The 20,659-nt window shown below is 30.0% G+C and overlaps 1 protein-coding gene across 1 annotated transcript; it reads left to right on the top strand.

Moving 5' to 3' along the window:
• LOC124926228 (protein disulfide-isomerase-like) lies at positions 1-2,392 on the top strand. Its single transcript, XM_047466422.1, has 9 exons — positions 1-196; positions 276-594; positions 685-873; positions 964-1,089; positions 1,193-1,330; positions 1,425-1,544; positions 1,627-1,744; positions 1,830-1,942; positions 2,034-2,392. The coding sequence occupies exons 1-9, from the start codon at positions 39-41 to the stop codon at positions 2,226-2,228; spliced, it is 1,476 nt and encodes a 491-aa protein (XP_047322378.1). The 5' UTR covers positions 1-38; the 3' UTR covers positions 2,229-2,392.
• Positions 2,393-20,659: the final 18,267 nt, after the last annotated feature.

The following is a 20,659-nucleotide window of genomic DNA, read 5'->3' as shown; positions in this document are numbered from 1 at the left end:
TACATAAACATACATACAGACCAAGGTTTTAATTAGCCATGGCGTCTAGGGTTTTGGCTGCCTTCATCTTGCTTATTTCTATTTCCTCATTTTCTTCAGCAGAAGAAAAAGAACATGTTCTAACGCTTGATCATTCCAACTTTACTGATATTGTCTCTAAACACGATTTCATCGTTGTTGAATTCTACGCCCCATGGTATGTTTTGTGTTTTTATGATCTGGGTTTTATATATTTTTACTTAATTAATGATATATATATGTATGTGTCGTGACAGGTGTGGACACTGCAAGAGCCTTGCTCCAGAGTATGAGAAAGCTGCTTCAGTTTTGAGTAGCCATGATCCAGCTATCGTTCTTGCTAAATTAGATGCAAGTGATGAAGCTAACAAAGAATTGGGAACCAAGTTCGGTATTCAGGGTTTCCCTACCATTAAGATCTTAAGAAATGGTGGAAAAAACAGTCAAGAATACAAAGGTCCTCGTGAAGCTGATGGAATTGTTGACTATTTAAAGAGACAACTCGGCCCTGCTTCTTCTGAAATCAAATCTGCCCAAGATTCTGCCACCCTTATTGATGAAAAGAAGATCTCTCTTGTAAGAACAATCAAATAATTAAATACATTATGGTTTTTTCAATTCTCATCTCAAATACATTATTAAACTTTACTAATTTCATTAATTCAGGTTGGAATTTTCCCCAAATTTGCTGGAGAAGAATATGAAAAGTTTACAGCTTTAGCTGAGAAATTGAGATCTGATTATGGGTTTGCCCACACTTTGGATGCTAAGTTGATCGGTCGTGGTGATTCATCTGTTTCTGTTCCAACTATCAGATTGCTTAAGCCATTTGATGAACGTTTCGTTGATTCTCAGGTATATATATATATATATTTATATATTCATACATAATTTGATAATAATAATAATACAAATAATAATAATATCTTAAATTTCATGTTGAAGAATTTTGATTTGGAAGCATTGGAAAAGTTTATTGAAGAATCAAGTGTTCCGACCTTGGTCATCTTTGACAACGACCCAAACAATCAAGTTTACCTCGACAAGTACTTCAACACTCCTAGTTCCAAGGTACGTACTATGTACAAAAAAACATTTATATATATTTGTTTATTTTTTGTCAAATTCATATTTAATTTGGGATTAATTCATATGATTATTATAATAATAATAGGTAATGGCAGTTGTGAACTTCTCCAGCGATAGTTACACTTCTTTCAGGTCAACTTACGAAGAACTTGCAGCTTCATACAAAGGAAAGGGATTAATCTTCTTATTGGCTGACCTTGAAAACAGTGATAATCTCTTGAAGGTATATATAACTTTGATTTTCATTCATTCATATATATATATATATATGTATATATACTTGATACTAATTTTTGTATTTTTCTTATATTTGGCAGTATTTTGGACTCAACAGTGAGCAAGTTCCCTTGATACTCGTACAGAAGACCAATGGGGATAAATACTTTAAGGATAATCTCACCCCTAATGAAATTGCTCCTTGGTTGAAGGATTTCGTGGTATATATATATATATATACATTCATAATTAATCATTGTCATTATCATCTTGAATCTTGATTGTCATGGTGTTGTGATTCAGAATGGTGCTGTGAGGCAGTTTATTAAGTCTGCGCCAATTCCTGAAACAAACGATGAGCCTGTTAAAGTAGTTGTTACCAATACCCTTGCGGAGTTTGTCTTCACCTCGACAAAGAATGGTTTGTATTTTGTTTGTTTATTATAATAGCAGAAATTAAGATTAAGGTTTTATTATTAATATTGTTGTTGTTTGTGGTACTGCAGTTCTTATTGAGTTCTATGCACCTTGGTGCGGACACTGCAAGAAGCTAGCTCCCATTTTGGAAGAAGTTGCTGTTCACTTTGAGAAGGATGCTGAAGTTGTTATTGCCAAACTTGTAAGATTATCCCCTAGCTGTATTTGCATTGTTATTATTGTAGACTTGATCAAAATCTAAGGATTGATCGATTGATTTACTTTGTTTGTAGGATGCGACCGAGAATGATGTCCCTGGCGATTCATTCGAGATTCAAGGATACCCGACAATGTACTTTAAATCTGCAAGTGGGAAGTTGGTGTCTTATGATGGGGATAGGACAAAGGAAGCTATCATTGAGTACATTGAGAAGAACAAGGAAACAAAAACAGCAACTGCCCAAACCGGCTCCAAAGATGAGCTTTGATCTGATTTTTGTTTCAAGAGTTTTACTTTTGTTTTCTGTCTTGTAAGACTTTTTTAATTAATTCATGGGGGATTATTAACTTTTCTTTGCTTCCTTAATCTCCCCATGTAGAGCTTGTTTGAACTTCTCTTAATTTATATAATAATGTTTGCTCTTTCTATTTCTCCATATCCAACTATTTTGTCCTTTATTTTTTAAAATTTTTATTTATTCATTAAACATGAACTCACATACATAATTGATTGGGAAAAAACTAAACAAGTTAAGATGAAAATAAATTGATTTTTTTTTTTTTTTTGTAAGAATAAGTGTTTAATAAATCAAAAATCACGAGTTCTACATAAATTGAAACGAAATTATAATGACTATAAGATTAAACAATTTTTTTACCTTCGAATATAAAATAACATCAATTAGTTATATCAATTAATCGATATAAACTTTACAAAAATGTCTATTACATATAAAGAACTTTAAAACTCAAAAATAGTTTATAAGAGTCAACTTAAGAAACCAAAAAAATCACGAATTCGATTTCATCTGAAACGTCTTGAGTTGAAAGTCCTTGTAAAATTTGTGAGTATGTTCTTAATAATTAAATCAAATTAATATCTTGAAAATTTGTTTATGCAGTAAAACCAATGTTGAAAATTTCATAAAAAAATTGTAACTTTGTTTTTAAGTTAGTATATTTTGTCTTATAAATTAAGGTAATTTTTTGTAATTTCTAATTATAACATTTTGTAACCAGCATATTTCTAATTATAACATTTTGTAACCAGCATATTTTTAATTATAACATTTTTTTCAATAGCTAAAATTTAGGTACGAGCATTGGCATGCGTTTAACAAGCATTGGGCAACATTTAACTATATGCATTTAAAATTTTCGGTTTTGTTTAAGAAGCAACTGCAAAATTTAATAAAATTGAATAGTAACATATAACAATTACTTTCACATACATTAGGTACCTAATGTGTGAGTATTTATAGGCATGCATTCTCTTGCCTATAACAATTACTTTCACATACAAATAAGATATGGAATCAAGAATGATAGCCCGTTTCAGTTTACAATTTCTTATTATAGCTATTATCACCCAAAGTCATTTCACAATCAGTATTGGTAGGGTTGACAATATCAAAACCGATTTCGATGGTTTGCCATTTGGTGTGGTTCATGTCATTAGCAACGTGACAGATGTTCCGAAACCATTGTATGTTCATTGTAAATCAGGTAATAATGACCTTGGTCTCCAAACAGTGTGGCGGGGCCAAGAATTCAAATGGAGGTTTCGTAAAATTTTTGTTAAGACTACATTATTATTCTGTCATTTTAATTCGAATGGTAGAAATAAATCATTCAATGTGTTCGATAGTAAAATAGCGGATAAATATTGCTACGATGGCGAAGACTACAGATGTTATTGGAAGGTTAACGAAGATGGCTTCTATCTGAGCAAGAATAGTTACACGTATAATAAAATAACTACTTGGTAATTAATAATGTATCTTGATATCAAATAATAATATTATTGCTTTTGATTGTGTTATGTATCATAATACAATTTGAAGCTTTTTTTCAATCATGATTTATTGTCCAAAGAAGCAATCATGATCTATAAAATTTAAATTTAAACGGTTTTATTTAAGTAAAAATTAAATTAAGAACATGATAAAATTATTGTCACAATTTTAGTTAAAGTTGGATATATAGATTTCACATAATTTTATTTAATCTTAACACTCTTAAAATATTTAATTCACACTAAATGCTAAAGATGGGTTATTAAAAAGTTAAGAATTAATACAATCAGTCCAAATTAAATAACATTACAGATTGTGACGAATTATTCAAATGAATTGATAATAAAAAATATTAAAAGAACCACCGGCTAGGATTCTTCTAAAATGTCTAATTAGTCTTATCATTATACATTTGATTGTATCAAGAAAGAAATAAAATATAGATAGAATTATTTTAACCGTAAAACTGTTTTCCTTGATAAGTACGTGAGGTTACAATACATGATTAAATACATAATATAATGATCAATAAATATACATACATTAATCAATGCGACCTTTGATATACCCAAGTAAAGTAACTACAGATAAATTAACTCTTGTGGTTAATTTCTGTTGTTGATACCGATGAAGAGTTTTGTTGTTTAACATCCTCCCGCAAGCGAAACGGTGTGGCACAGACTGTGAGCTTGTCACAAAAAAGTGAAAAGCATTTAGATGAAAGACCTTTAGTAAGGATATCTGCAATCTGATCACGAGTTGATATGTATTGAATGATAAGTGTCTTACGAGCAACACGTTCACGAACAAAATGAAAATCAATCTCAATGTGTTTGGTACGAGCATGAAAGACAGGGTTTGCAGAGAGAAATGCAGCACCAATGTTGTCACACCATAGAATAGGAGGACGATTCAGAGTGACGTGAAGTTCTCCTAGAAGAGATTGGAGCCAACAAAGTTCAGCAGTAGCATGAGCCAAGGCACGATATTCAGACTCTGTACTAGAACGAGCAACAACCTGTTGCTTTTTGGAATTCCAGGAAATGAGATTGTCTCCAAGAAATACACAATAGCCAGTGGTAGATCGACGATCATCAGGACATCCGGCCCAATCAGCATCAGAATATGCTGTAAGAGAAAGTTGTGACGATGACCGAATTTGTAATCCATGATACGGTGTATGCCGAAGATAACGTAATATTCGTTTTACAGCTGCCCAATGAGTAGTGGTGGGAGAGTGCATAAACTGACACGCTCGATTAACTGCAAAGGCGAGCTCAGGACGTGTGAGAGTAAGATATTGAAGAGCGCCAACAATGCTTCGATAGAGAAGTGGGTCACTCAAGGGTTCACCATCATGTTTGGAAAGAGAAGACCCAGTGGCAACAGGAGTGTGAAGTGGCTTTGCATCCACCATATTAGCTCTCTTAAGGATTGTGGAAATATAATTAACTTGACTAAGAAACAAACCGGTAGGAGTTCGAGCAGCTTCAACTCCAAGAAAATAATGAATATCACCCATGTCTTTAATAGGAAATAGTTTACACAATTTAGATATCCTAGACATAAGATGGGGTGAAGAGTTTCCCGTAAATATAATATCATCCACATAAACTAGTAGATAAGCCAAAATATCGCCTTTGTGATAAATAAAAAGCGATGTATCAGATTTGGATTCAATAAAGCCAATGGATAATAAAGCCCTACATAATGTGGAGTGCCAAGTACGCGGGGCTTGCTTTAGTCCATAAATGGCCTTTTGTAGACGACATACATGATGTGGAAAATCAGGATGTATAAATCCAGGCGGTTGAGCCATATAAACTTCTTCAAGTAATGTGCCATGAAGAAAAGCATTACTCACATCAAGTTGGTGGATAGGCCACTGTCGTGTAACAGCGAGTGAGAGAATGGTTCGGATAGTAGTTGGTTTGACAACCGGACTAAAGGTTTCCTCATAATCAATTTCAGATTGTTGATGAAAACCTTTTGCAACAAGTAGTGCTTTGTGTCGTTCAATTGACCCATCAATTTTCCGTTTAAGTTTAAAAACCCATTTGCATCCAACCACATTGCGAGCTTGAGTTCGCGGAACAAGAGTCCATGTGTTGTTCTGTAGTAGAGAATTATACTCAGATGTCATGGCAGCCCTCCAAGCAGGGTCTTTATTAGCCGATGAAACACATGTAGGTTCAACACTAGAGGCAAAGTTGATATTTAAGGAATGAATCCGGTTTTTGGCTCGAGTGACCATGGGATGAATGGAGCATGTAGGGGCACGAACATGTGAAGTACGAGGAAGAGGATTTCTAGGAATAGGTGTGGATTCAACCAATGTGGGAGTAGATGAGTTAGAAAAAGATTGAGGTGGGGTAGTGATTGGATTAATTGGATTATTAGGAGGGATAGATGTGGTAGGTGTGGTTGGTTGTGCAGTAATAACGGTTGAGGTTGTAGATGGAACAGAATATGTGAGGATAGATAACGATGATTGTTGGGTTGTGTGAGTAGGTGCCGAAGGTGATATTGTAGAAAAGGGAAACATTTGTTCATTGAAGGTAACATGTCGAGAGATGTATATACGACCGGTTGGTAGGTGGAGACATTTATAGCCTTTGTGAACCGAGCTATACCCAAGAAAAATGCATCGGGTGGACCAAAAATCCATCTTGTGTTGGTTGTAGGGTCTTATGAGAGGGTAACAAGCACACCCAAAAGTCTTCAAAGAAATATAGTCAGGCACACACCGAAATAATATTTCATATGGAGAGCGATGATCTAGAGAAGGTGATGGTTGTCGGTTGATAAGATATATTGCAGTGAGAGACGCATCATCCCAATATTGAGGAGGTACTGATGCATGTGCCCTTAAGGTGAGGCTAATCTCAGTGATATGCCGTAATTTTTGTTCAGCAACTCCATTTTGTTCGCTCGTATATGGGCACGAGAGTCGGTGCTGTATACCATGAAGTTCTGTCAATGAGCCAAGATTACGATATTCTCCACCCCAAACAGTTTGAAGCATTTTTATACTCCGGTTGAATTGGTTTTCAACAAGTGCCTTAAATTTCACAAATATAGATAACACATCCGATTTCTTTTGAAGTGGGTATAACCACGTATACCGACTATAATCATCAACAAAAATAACCATATAACGAAAACCATTTGTAGAGAAAACGGGAGCCGGTCCCCAAACATCAGAATGAATTAAATCAAGTGGAGCAAAAGTTTTTGATATAGAAATTGGAAAAGGTAATTTGTGAGCTTTTCCAATCTGGCATGCTTCACAAACATTAAAGTTCTTGTTTCCTAACATAGGTAACTGAAAATGAGAAATAACATAAGATGTGGTGGCAGCACAAGGGTGTCCAAAACGATGATGCCAAGTAGACGCTGAAGCTCGAGAGGTTGTAAGAGCATGTTTAGGGATTGTTGATGGAGAAATATAGTATAACCCGTCTTTAAGTCTGCCTCGAAGAACTTCCATCTTCGTAGAGCGATCCTTTACCAAACAGTAAGAAGGATGAAATTCAAAGAATACATTATTATCAGCGGTAAATCGAGCAACACTCATCAAATTCTTGACAATTTGTGGAACATGCAAAATATTTCGTAGATGTAGAGTTTGATTTCCACTATTAATAATAGAATTGCCAATGTGAGATATGGATAGAGGGTTACCGTTACCAACTGAAATCCGTTTAGTACCTTGATATGCCGAGTGAGTTTGGAGATTTTCTAAGTCAGCCGTAATATGATCAGTAGCACCCGAGTCTGGATACCAAGCAGGATCTGAGATCACTGATGGGCTGGCCATCATAGCTGCAGGCGGAGCCGAAGGTTGAAAGTTATGATCAAACCTACGCCGACAAATATTGACAAGATGTCCAATACCATTACAAAGTTGACATTGTTGGTGAGAGCGACAATTATCCGATGAATGTCCAATTCGATCACAATTGGTACATTTCGGACGTTGATTACCACCATTATTATTTCTACGACGGTTCCCGTCACGAAAAAATAAATTGTTTCCAAATTGAAGATTATTGGTCCCATAATTCGATCCAACTCGACTCGAATTATTATTTATGTTATTGTTGGACCTATATAAAGGCGTCCCGCTCCAGCATCCACCAGACTCGGACTCGGGTCCATTGACATAGGAATTTTTAGCCATATAATATTCAGAGGGTCCTGAATTTGATCCCCTTCCTCGCGGCGATGGATTCCCGCGAGAGTTTCTTCCACCTCCTCTATGTCGTCCGAAAGCAATATTGGCTGAGGCATTGTTGGCAACAAAATGTGCCAGTTCTAGCCGTTGTTCGTGGTTGAGCAAAAGTCCAGTGAGTTCCTCGACACTCACCGGTTCGAAACGGGTGGTTACAGCAACCACTAAGGCCTCGTATTCTGGTCCAAGGCCACTCAAGGTATGAGTGAACAAATCGAGTTCAGAAACTCTCTCACCAATTGCTGTAAGCGAATCTGCTATAGATTTTATAGATTGAAGGTATTCATTCATTGATTTATTACCTTTCTTCTGAGTCTGGAGTTGTAATCGCAACTGAACCAAACGAGCTCTAGATTGTGTTGCGAACATTCTTTCAAGTGTAGCCCAAAGACGCGAAGAGGTCTCACATGCGTCGCCAACAACTTGAGCAAGAATGGAATCTGATAAGGTAGAGAGGAGCCAACTTATGATTCGTTGATCTTTCTCCTCCCATGCTTCAAACTCAGGATTTGCGACGACGGTGGGTTTCTCTTCGTCATCGTCAACAACAGCTTCATCGTCCTGTACAGAAGTAATCGTTGCACAGGGGGCTGGGTGGGATTCAATAACAAATCGGAAAAGACGGTTGCCTTTAAGAACCGGTATAACTTGACTTTTCCAGATTACAAAGTTGTGCTGATCAAGTTTAACAGAGATCGATTGAAGAAAGTTAGGAAACAACTGATTTTTGTTTGAATCAGCCATAGGATCGGAAAAAAAAAGGAGTAGTCCAAGAGATGCTCTGATACCAAGAAAGAAATAAAATATAGATAGAATTATTTTAGCCGTAAAACTGTTTTCCTTGATAAGTACGTGAGGTTACAATACATGATTAAATACATAATATAATGATCAATAAATATACATACATTAATCAATGCGACCTTTGATATACCCAAGTAAAGTAACTACAGATAAATTAACTCTTGTGGTTAATTTCTGTTGTTGATACCGATGAAGAGTTTTGTTGTTTAACACATCAAAACATCGAACATTAGACTATGTAAGAAATCTACTAAGATTAACTCATAACTCTAACTCAATATTATCAAAAGAAACTTAGACAACCACATTATCTATTGATTTTAAACATTTTTAAAGACAAAAATAACATTTAAAGCTCAAATTTGAACCGTTAAATTTCTCAAAGCCATGACCTTGGACACATTAAACTCCATCACTAAGAGCTCGTTTGATAAAAAGGTTTTTGGATAAAATCCAGTTTTTATTCTAAAACCTAAATATCTTATCAACCATCAAATCAAATAATTTTATTATTTAAATATCAAAATTACCTTCTAATTTTATTCTCTCTTTAAACCACCATTCTCTCACCTACACCATATCCTCTAAAGTTAAAAGGTAAATTAGTCTTCAAATTTTAAAAATCAATTTTTTCTTAATTTTTACCAAACAAGAATTTTTAGGATAAAATCCAGGTAAAATCTATAAAACTCTTTACTCAACCAAGTCCTAACTATAAGTAAGTTATGTCTCTTCGTAACTTATTTTTGACATTAAATTATTCTTATAACAAATAATACTCAAAATGACATATATATATATATATATATATATATATATATATATATATATATATATATATTTTGTTGACAGATTAATATATAAAATTTATTACTTTATGATAATATAACAACATTCTTTCTTTTTCTTTTTTCTTTTTTTTATATTTGCCGAACTAAATGTTCAAATTAAAATTTTGAAATGTTGTAGGTCATGAGAGAGATTCACTTTCATCTAACTTAATTGACACCCACAAAGAGTTTATTCTCTCATATTGAAGACTTTTAACTTTGTTTCTCCTCTTTATTTTTTTTCTTTTGAAAAAAATATAAATAAAACCATTTTAACACAAAAACATGACATAAAAGAAAATGATAGCAACATATATAATAGATTGAAAATCCCAGTTTAATTTTTTGGAAGTCGGAATAACTTGATTCCATTTCTATTTGAAGAGTTTCATACTTTCATTAGCGCGGTCATTGCAGTAACAAACTTCCTCCACCGTGTTCGTGTTGGAATTTTAAACTAGTTCTATAAATTCCATTAATGAATGGAAATTAGAATATGGATAATAAAATCAAATCAAATTTACATGAAATTCAAACGTGAAATAAAGGGTGAAATTTGATCCAAATGTATAATTTAAATCAATTAATTTAAATTAATTGATCTAAAATGCCTTGATGACCAATTAACAAAATGTTGTTAATTTGTAGTGTAACTTACATGAGTTTGTTATTATTATTATTATTTGTTATGATAATTTATATTATTATTAACAAATTAGAAAACCATGTAATGTTAGTATTGAATTGTAAATGCCTTAATTGTTTTGGCAAACAATTACTCTATAATGAAGAGAAAAACGTTAAGGTAATGAAGAGGCAGACAATGCCAACCGTTGGATCAAATGATGATTTTATTTAATGGTTTAACTTTCAACAATATAAGACCTCTCATCTCTAATCAAAAACAACTTCTTCATTTTCATTCTTTCTCACTCTAGAATTCCAAAAGTCTTCTTCTTGTTTTGTGAGTGTTCTTCGAGTTCTGTGTTCGATTTTTCCGTTGAAACCCGGTGATAGTTCAGGTACTTTATCAAGTTCGTTGTGTAGTGATTTCGGTGCTGAATCACTACCAGATTCGTTGTACCCTGGGAGACAGCCACCTGTGATAAGCTCTAGCACATGGGGAGACGGTGGAACTGTTTTAAGGGAAATGTGTCTAACACATGCCTCGAATCAACCATCAAATACGGTGATATTGTTCTTCGTATACCTTATTTTATTTTTATTTATTTGTAACATCGTATGTATATATATTTTTCTGTTATTTTTCAAGACAATATTTCTAACAATCTTAAAACAGTTTCATGTGCTAAGTTATTTAACAGCTTTTGCCGTCGAAAATTTTTGTCTTTGATGTTTCAGAATCTGAGTCGCGATGTTGCAAAGGAGATGATTGATTATTTCGATAAGATAAAGTTGTTCATCTAAAGGAATAAAAGAATCAACAAATAAAGATAAGTCTTTATTGCATATAAATATGTTTGATTATTAACACATATGTTCTTATGCTGTTAAAGTTTAGTTTTATAAGCTAATATAATTTTATATGAAAATTTTCTCAAGAAACATTAATTTGTATATTCATTATACAAATGTTATATAGAAAATAAATTAGAACACAATAATTTAATTTGTTCTAGTCTTATTTAAAGATTTGTTTGGTTATTAAAATTATTAATAATAATGAATGAAAATAAAAAAGTAACTAATACGTTAGCTTTCAATTTTTATAAAATTTATGGTGTTAAAATTAATTATAATTGAAACATATGGTTTCAGTTTTAAAATAATTAATTATAATATATACTTTCTTTTTAATTAAACAATATAATTAATAAGAATATGGTAGGATGATTTAATAAATAAAGAGAGATGATATCTTTATTTATACATTGTTTTATATATTACATTTTATTATGATAATAAGTTATGGTTTTAAATGTGTATATATTCATTGTTTGACAAAGTTTAAGTCAAAAAGAAGAGAAAGTTAAGTTTCTCTAGAAAGAAGACAAAAGGTCATAAAAGCGGTACAACAATGAAATGGCGCATTGGTGCAGTGGTTCAAAGTTAGACGCAATGGTGCGTGACGGAAGGGAGGTCCCCTGTTCAAATCCAACTGATAAGATGATTTCTATTGTAGAAATCAGACGTGATAAAATGACATTAGTCATTTACGTTGTTGATTTCTTTTATAGAAATCGGACGTGATAAAATGACACTAGTCATTTATGGTGGAACCATTCAAATTTCTTGTATAGAAATTATTAGATGAATGGAGCCAATGATTTCTTTCATAGAAATCTGATGTGTTATAAAATGACACTAGTCATTTATGTTGAAACCATTCCAATTTCTTTTGTAGAAATTATGAGTTGAATGGGGGTAGTCAATGATTTTTTTTTATAGAAATCAGATTTGTTAAAATGACTTTAGTCATTGATATTAAAACCATTTCAATTTCTTGTGTATAAGTTATGAGTTGAATGTTTAGTCAATGATTTCTTGGTAGAAATCAGACTCGTTAAAATGACTCTATCCATTAATGTTGGAGATGAATGAGGTAGTTAATGATTTCTTTATAGAAATCAGACTTGAGTCATTGATGTGAAAATCATTATAATTTCTTGTGTAAAAATTATTAAATGAAATGAAATGGGGCACTATAGAAATTATGTGATTCATAATGACAGAAAATGAAGGTCATATGTATAATGAGATTAAATAAGTTATTTGTTTTAGAACTTATTCTAATCATGCATTTAAAGAGACATGACTATGTTAGTCGAAATTTTCTTCGCAAAAATTGTCTCGGTGAGAACAATCTACTAAGATTTATTTTGAGCATGCATAGTCGCTTCACGCCGATTATTGTTCAAAACATGGCAATGTAAGTGCTTCGATTAATATATGAAATATTTGATTATGTGCTAATTGATTATTAATATAAATCATGCATATTAGCTAATAATATGATGATTCATGTTATTCATAATAAGTATGATTATCTAGAAATTTATATATATATATAAATTAAGATTTATTTTCTATCTATTTTTATTTTAATAGATAATTTTGAAATTTGTCACAAATCATGTGTTCTTTAATTGACAAAAAAATGTTATAGAATGTTGAAGGTCATCTAATTAATTAAGAAACGAATAATTGATGACATGAATACTTATTTTTATAATTAGTTATTGTTATATTCGATTAAAGATAAATGATCAACATTCTAATTAAGTGTAATAATTAATATTCTAATTAATTATCATGTATTTTTTAAACGTATTTTTAATGATAAATGAAATTGTATATATATTTGTTTAATAATATATGACATATTATTTATTTGATTACGTTTCTATGTTATTGACTATATATATTATAGTTGTTTTGTTGTGTGACAAAAATTCATGAAGCAATAATATACAATATCATATATATGGATATATTAATTTTGGTTTAATATAATATATTTGATATACATTGTTCAACGCATCATTAAGACTTACTTAATTTGATAATTTTGAAATCAAATAATTGCAATGAAAGTCTTGTTTGATTTGAGAATAATATGGCAAACGCGCCGATATTATGGGATGCAAACGTGCAACCGAAAATAAATATTTGAGCGACTTCGGTCAAAGATGCTTGAAATATTATGATTTCTTTTGTAGAAATCATGTGATACGGTGAATATTTATTTGATTAAATATTCTAATTTCTTTTATAGAAATGAAATGTTAAAATAAATATTTTATTTGATTAAATATTTTAATTTTTTATGTAGAGATTATGTGAAGAATGATTTATATATGAATAAACATTCTAATCTCTTGTATAAAAATTATATTTTATTCAATTAAATATTTATGATATAGTTATATTATTCATTGTATGATAAGTATAACAAAAGAAATTTGTAAAAGAATTGTGTGACAATTTCTTGATTTGAAAATCATTGATTTAAATCATATAAGTGTGTGATTTAAAAAAGGGTACCAACACGAATGTGGGGGCAAATATTTTTATTGATTACAACACAAAAATAATTGTGTATATTATGATAAATATAAAGATAATTTAATGTTAGAGAAATATGTTCTCTATAAAAGATAAAGTTGCGCAACTTTATAAAAAGAAATAAAATAACAAGAAAATGTCTTGTTTATATTTGCTGAGTTGGTGTTCAAATCGATATTTTAGATTTGAGGATTTTGAAATCAAGAAATGTGTCATAGTTTGACATTATTTTCATAAAACTTTGAAGAACCAATGTCTTCAAAAGGATTTTATAAAATAAATGAAAAAGAAAGTTTATAAAGTCTTGATATGACTTATAACAAATTTTATAATAATGATATGAAAATTTGATCATATTTTTATTAAAAAGTGGATGTGACAATTATATATATCATGAAGATAATGAAAATTATTTCATTACGTGTCTTTTGTACAATATTTTTATCGTTGAAAATTACGATAAAAATGATTAAATCCATAAAGGATATGAATTGCACTAAACGAAATATCATGTTATTATCAAATGATATATTGATATTATTAAATGAAAGACTTTATGTCTTAAAGTGAATATGTTTACACTTAGAAGTGCAATCTACGTATGGAAATCTTCTAAGAAACTTATGATGGATAGATTAAACGTTATAATCTATATTTTTGACTTATGTCGAAAAATAAAATATTTTTATGTAAAATATATAATCGTTTACACGAAGGCAGAATAGTTCAAAGACATTTTGTCTACTAGTTAGCCAAGTAAACAATATTTCCATAAAAAAAATTAAATGATAAGCATGTACGGATGACTATGCTTCTTATTAGAAGATGTTCCAAGGTTAACTAAGAATGTATCAACATAAATTTCTAATTATTGTGATAGTAATTATAAATTGGACAAGCTTAGAGTTAGTGACAAGTCTAGACATACACGTCTTAGACATAATGTCATTAGACTATACTCTCTAATGAAGTTATAAAATTTGACTATGTAAGTCAAAGATAACATTGTGGATCCACTAATCAGATTATTGAATAGGGAGATAGTTTGAAGTCTTGTGAGACATTAGCCTACTATAAGTTGGTATGAAGGAAAACCCAACCTATGCAGACTGGAGATCCCAAGAACTAGGTTCAATGGGACAACCTAATTGTACTAACTTGGAAAGTTATTGTTGAGGATTAATCCTATAACGAAACAATATATATTTTGACGAGGATAAGCATATCGCTTTTAATGATTCTTTGTGAGCAAAGAGATCACCTATGTGAGGGAGAAGTGGGGCCGCTTCGAAAGAATTGCACGGCTCAATTCTAGACCCTCTCACAGAACCAGGCGCGTGTTCCATGGCCAAAATAGACACATCCATGAGAGCTTGACATGTATCAGGGAGAATTCTATGTGAAAGTGTGTAATCGTTTACACAAAAGGCAGAATAGTTCAAAGACATCGAGTCTACTAATCAGCTAGTAAAGTTATATGCTTTCACAAGGGAAGGTTCAAAGGGTTACACCTACCTATCCTATGTAGAATTCAACTGTTGAACCTTCACCGGGTTAATCTTTCAATTTCCATTAATGTGGGGGATTGTTGGAATTTTAAACTAGTTCTATAAATTCCATTAATGAATGGAAATTAGAATATGGATAATAAAATCAAATCAAATTTACATGAAATTCAAACGTGAATTAAAGGGTGAAATTTGATCCAAATGTATAATTTAAATCAATTAATTTAAATTAATTGATCTAAAATGCCTTGATGACCAATTAACAAAATGTTGTTAATTTGTAGTGTAACTTACATGAGTTTGTTATTATTATTATTATTTGTTATGATAATTTATATTATTATTAACAAATTAGAAAACCATGTAATGTTAGTATTGAATTGTAAATGCCTTAATTGTTTTGGCAAACAATTACTCTATAATGAAGAGAAAAACGTTAAGGTAATGAAGAGGCAGACAATGCCAACCGTTGGATCAAATGATGATTTTATTTAATGGTTTAACTTTCAACAATATAAGACCTCTCATCTCTAATCAAAAACAACTTCTTCATTTTCATTCTTTCTCACTCTAGAATTCCAAAAGTCTTCTTCTTGTTTTGTGAGTGTTCTTCGAGTTCTGTGTTCGATTTTTCCGTTGAAACCCGGTGATAGTTCAGGTACTTTATCAAGTTCGTTGTGTAGTGATTTCGGTGCTGAATCACTACAAGATTCGTTGTACCCTGGGAGACAGCCACCTGTGATAAGCTCTAGCACATGGGGAGACGGTGGAACTGTTTTAAGGGAAATGTGTTTAACACATGCCTCGAATCAACCATCAAATACGGTGATATTGTTCTTCGTATACCTTATTTTATTTTTATTTATTTGTAACATCGTATGTATATATATTTTTCTGTTATTTTTCAAGACAAGATTTCTAACAGTTCGTTTGAAGAAGATGTTGAAATATATTATATTAATTAACAAATAATATAACATTACAATTATTGAGAATAATAAAATTTAATTCATTAATTGTAATATTATCTTAAGTTAAGTTAGAAGATGTATAGTTTGATTTTAGAACTGATAATATATAAATAAATAATAATTTTAGGATGATTGATTGAATTAAAAATATTTACTATAATTTATCTATTTATAATATAATAGTAGTAGAAAAGTTAATTAATATCAGAAAACTTATAAGCTAATTAATATGGCCTAAATAATAAGATATAAATTTACGATTTCTCTTAGGTTGTTTAATACTTTATCATTTATTTTAAGCGAAAAAGTGATGCACAAACGGTGAACTTGCTACGTAAAATATATAACAGATAGATAAGAAACAAGACATTTAGTGAAGATATCAACTACTTGATTTTCAGTGGAATGTAATCAATGAGTAGTTGTTTACGAACAACTTTTTCTCGAACAGAGTGAAAGACGATTTAAATTTATTTTGTGCGAGCATAAAATAGCGGGTTGACCGATAAGAATGTGACATCAATATTATCACAACATAGTAGAAGATAAATCTATGATTTCTCTCGAGTTGTTTAATATTTTATCATCCCCTTCAAACGAAAATGTGAGGCACAAATCATGAGTTTGTTACGTAAAAGAACAAATCAATGAGAAACAAGACATTTGGTGAAGATCAATCATTTGATCTTCAGGAAGAATGTACTGAATAAGTAGTTGTTTACGTACAACTTTTTCTCGAACAAAGTGAAAATCGATTTAAATATGTTTTGTGCGATTATGAAATATCGGGTTGTCTATTAAGACTGCGACGCTGATATTATCACAACACAAAATTGGGGAAGAAGAAAGTGAAATTTAAAGTTCACTAAGTAGAGATTGAATCTATTAAGATCAGAAGTTGTATATGTAAGAGCACAATATTTAGATTCAGTACTAGAATGATAAATTACTTATTGTTTTTTTAGAATTTCAAAAAATGAGGTTGTCACCTAGAAAAATACTAAATTCAGTTATTGAACAACGATCATTAAGACATTTTTCTCAATCAACATGAGTAGGTATCAAGAATGAATTATGAAATTGGACAAAGGAATGTCTCATGATAAGGGGTATGACGAAGATATCAAAAAAATACATTTAACTGCTCTCCAATGAGAAGAGGAAAATTTGCATAAATTGATAAGCTCGATTGATAACAAAGACCAACTTAGACAAATGAGTGTATATAAAATATTGTAGAGTCTCTACTATACTATGATAGAGAAACATAATAGACAAAGGATCCCAATCATGTTTAGAAAGAGAGGACAACAAAGACAGGAGTGTGTAATGGTTTTGCTTGGAAGTTGGAACATATGAGCCCGAGTACGTATTGATGTAGTCAACATACTTAGATTGATAAAGAAATAAGACATCTTTGGTACGAGTGACTTCCATGCCAATAAAGTAATGTAAGTAGCATAAATCTTTAACATGAAATAGTTTATTTAATTGAAGTATAAGTTTTTTTAGAAATGATTTAGAGTTGTCGGTAAGAATAATATCATCCACGTATACTAAAAAGTATGCGGATATTTGAGATGTATTATATTTTGATCATGTGAAATCAAGAAATACTAGAGCAGTCTAGAGAGTAACATATTAAACACAAAGAGACTGTCTAAGATCCATAAATTGCCTTGTGAAATTTGTATATATGATTAGAAAGTCTGGATGGATAAAGTCGGACGATTGTGCCATGTAAACTTCATCTTATAGAGACCAATGAAAAATACATTATTAATATCAAGTTGATTAATAAACACTCGATAAGATATTGTCAAATAAAAAATGGCACGAATAATTGTAGGTTTTGCAATAAGACTGCGTGTCTATTTATAATCAATATCGTGTTGTTTATGAAATCTTTTAATCACAATATGTGCTTTATGTCGATCAACATATCTATCCGTTTTATGCTTGAGTTGGAAAATCATTTACATCAAACGAGATTATGAGATGGAGTATGAAGTATAAAAGATCATGTTTTATTCTTAATTTAAGAACATTATGCTTTTAAAACAAATTTATTATGTAATAAAAATATATTTGTTATGTGATGTGTATCATTCATAATATTATTATTATGATGTTTTCTGAGATTCGTTTAGGAAAGTCAGTAGAGGAGAGTTAATCGTTCTTTTCGTTGTGCTTAAATGATTCATATTTTTGAATAAATCATACTATTTAAAAAAATTGTGTTATGTTAGTTTTTATAAAAATATTTTTAGCCTGGATAGACTTGAAATCATGACTCTGCCTTTGTGTAAGGGATTCTACATTATTCGTTGGTTTATCAGTCAACACTGTCATCACGTTATTTGATGAATTTAAACACTCCCGAGTTTATCTAGTTGAAGAACATAACATCATCATTTTATAGTATTTTTTCCAATTTCAAGTTGTTCAAATTCTTTCAATCTTGAGTTTGAGGAGATGTTATAATATATAATAATATTTCTTAAAATATTATCACAATATTATTATATTATTATATTAATTTTTCTTGTAAGATTAATATAATATTTATATAATAACATATGCAATAAATATATATATATATAACATTTAATACCATCTTTCTTTATATTATAATAGAAGTTTCATTCAAAATTTTAGTAAATAATCAATCGTTTTGTTTATATTACACATTTATATTACAATACAAGCCGCCATTCAAATTAATGAGTACAAAAGTTTACTTCATGTGCAAATTGTGCTCACACTTATGCATAAACAAACATTACAACTAGAGATATTGTTCATCACGATTCCATGATTTCAGAGGAGACATATGGCCATTCATATCATCATCACCAGACACTAGAAAAAGATTCTAGTTGCAGTCACTCTCTATCTACCGATACAATATCAACTATGGTTAGGAGCACTTATTAGAAGTAATGTCACAAAATCATAAATTTTACCTTGTTAGGAGTTGATGGATGGAAATTTAATAAAGAAATACTTCTAATAACTTGTTCCTTGATTTTGACATGTTGCAAATTTAATATTGACAATTTCATCCTTCAAAATAATTGACCAATTATTAAAAATAAAATGCTGAAGAGATACTCTAATAACTCATAAACTATATTAATTATGGAATGAAAGAGTCAAGAATGGTGTATGTACTGAGCACGGAAAAAAAAAATTGTTTGGTCCTACAAATAAAATATGATTGAAAGATAACTCATCCAACTCCATACAGTTACTTTTTAATTTGGGAGATATGATTGAGTTAAATTAATATAAATGAAAAAAGTGATAAATTTTTAAATCAACTAATTTTTTTTTTATCTAACTTACTTTTAAATATTGTATTAATTTTTTGACAAAATAATATTTGTCTTAGGAAATAAACTCAGTTTTTAGCTCATTGTTAGTTGATGATCTATTACTTTTACATGGTTGATCAATGTTGAATATGTGATTCTTTATTTTTTGAGTTGTGTATTGATAACTTATTATTAAGTCTAGTCTATACAAATATTTTTAGTAGATTCTCTTATGATTTATTTGATGACATTTATAAAAAAATTATTAATTAATTAAAAAGTTATAATTTTTAAAATAAAAATAGTAAATTAAAAAATTTATTATATATATACACGCGTGCGTGTGCGTGCGCGTACGTGTTTGAAGGGGTTTTTATTTGTTCGAATTCTCCGCCTCTTTATTATCTGATCTTTTTGTTATAATTTTTATTTGTTTATTATTTATTTTTTATATGAGTAATTTTTGTCATCTGATTTTCAATAAATATAAATATATTTATTCAATGATAATATGTTGACAGATAAGTATATGATAATGTGATAAATAATGATTTTCTCATGTTATATTAAACAAAATAAAGTACAATTTTATATAATTTTATAAATCTTTAATTGAAAGTTTTTAATTAATTCATTTATTCTTTAATAACATAATTCTTAAATTATCCTTATGTATTTTTACTTTAAACAAAAAATCTATATTTTGTTTAATAATTTAGTATTATTTAACATATATTTTTTTTATATTCATTTTTTTTTCCTTTTATGTGTAGGACTATTTCTTTATCTTATTGTTTAATTAAAATAAACTAGAGTAAAAAAAAATTAAAATATTTATTTTCATTCAATTTAAATTAAGCTAAAATAATTAAGTTATCAAATTTATTTAATTCAATTAATTTTGAACTATTTAACTATCACTTAATTAATTAAGAGTAGTATAAATAATAATAATTTTATCACTATAAATTAATCAAATTATATTACTATAATAAAACTCAAATTTTATTAAACACACATATGGTATAATTGTGTATCAATTTTTTTAAACTCACTTTACAAGATTACCTATCTTATCAAATAAGTTTCAAAAACTTACAATCCATTTCATTAATGTTTATCTTATCTATAGATTAATCTAATGCCTCTAAAAAAAACTACCAAAAACTTTTATTAGATGAAAAAAGAAAACAAATGTAAGTGTAGACCTCGGT

The sequence above is a fragment of the Impatiens glandulifera genome, chromosome 2 (assembly GCF_907164915.1).
Source record: "Impatiens glandulifera chromosome 2, dImpGla2.1, whole genome shotgun sequence".
In the NCBI taxonomy this organism is placed as follows: Eukaryota; Viridiplantae; Streptophyta; class Magnoliopsida; order Ericales; family Balsaminaceae; genus Impatiens; species Impatiens glandulifera.
This window is presented reverse-complemented; position numbering and strand designations above follow the sequence as displayed.